Source organism: Plasmopara halstedii (genome assembly GCF_900000015.1).
Source record: "Plasmopara halstedii genome assembly, contig: Scaffold_555, whole genome shotgun sequence".
NCBI lineage: Eukaryota > Oomycota > Peronosporomycetes > Peronosporales > Peronosporaceae > Plasmopara > Plasmopara halstedii.
In genome coordinates this window covers 878212-878536 of record NW_020187475.1, presented here as the reverse complement: position 1 = coordinate 878536, position 325 = coordinate 878212, and the positions used below count along the sequence as shown (strand labels likewise).

The window sequence follows — 325 nt, the reverse complement described above, 5'->3', positions numbered from 1 at the left end:
TCAGCTTCTGACAATACTAACACACATACAGTCACTTCTGCGGCGTCAAACATTCTAATTGAACCTCTTTCGCTTTAGTCTGATCGGAGCAGTCAATACCCCTTCTACGACGTCTCAGTACCCCACTTTGGATTGGGGTGTCACCATAACCATAACCGGGGCCTTAGAATCCAGCACCAACTCCAGCCCAAGCTCCACCATAGCCATAACCCGGACCACGCAATCCAGCCCAAGCTCCTCCATAGCCGTTTCCTTGTCCATACACGCCAGCACCGACTCCAACTCCAACCCCAGCTCCAACTCCAACTCCAACTCCAGCTCCAAG

The 325-nt window shown here is 52.3% G+C and overlaps 1 protein-coding gene across 1 annotated transcript in view; it reads right to left on the bottom strand.

The window, feature by feature from the left end:
• Positions 1-261, bottom strand: part of PHALS_11701 (uncharacterized protein) — a gene marked incomplete at both ends in the record, with an annotated part of 620 nt that extends 359 nt beyond the window's left edge. Inside the window, one exon of the mRNA XM_024727109.1 lies at positions 127-261. Within this exon, the coding sequence (XP_024577719.1) occupies positions 127-261 (135 nt within the window). The remainder of the gene's footprint in view (positions 1-126) is intronic.
• Between the last annotated feature and the right edge of the window lie 64 nt (positions 262-325).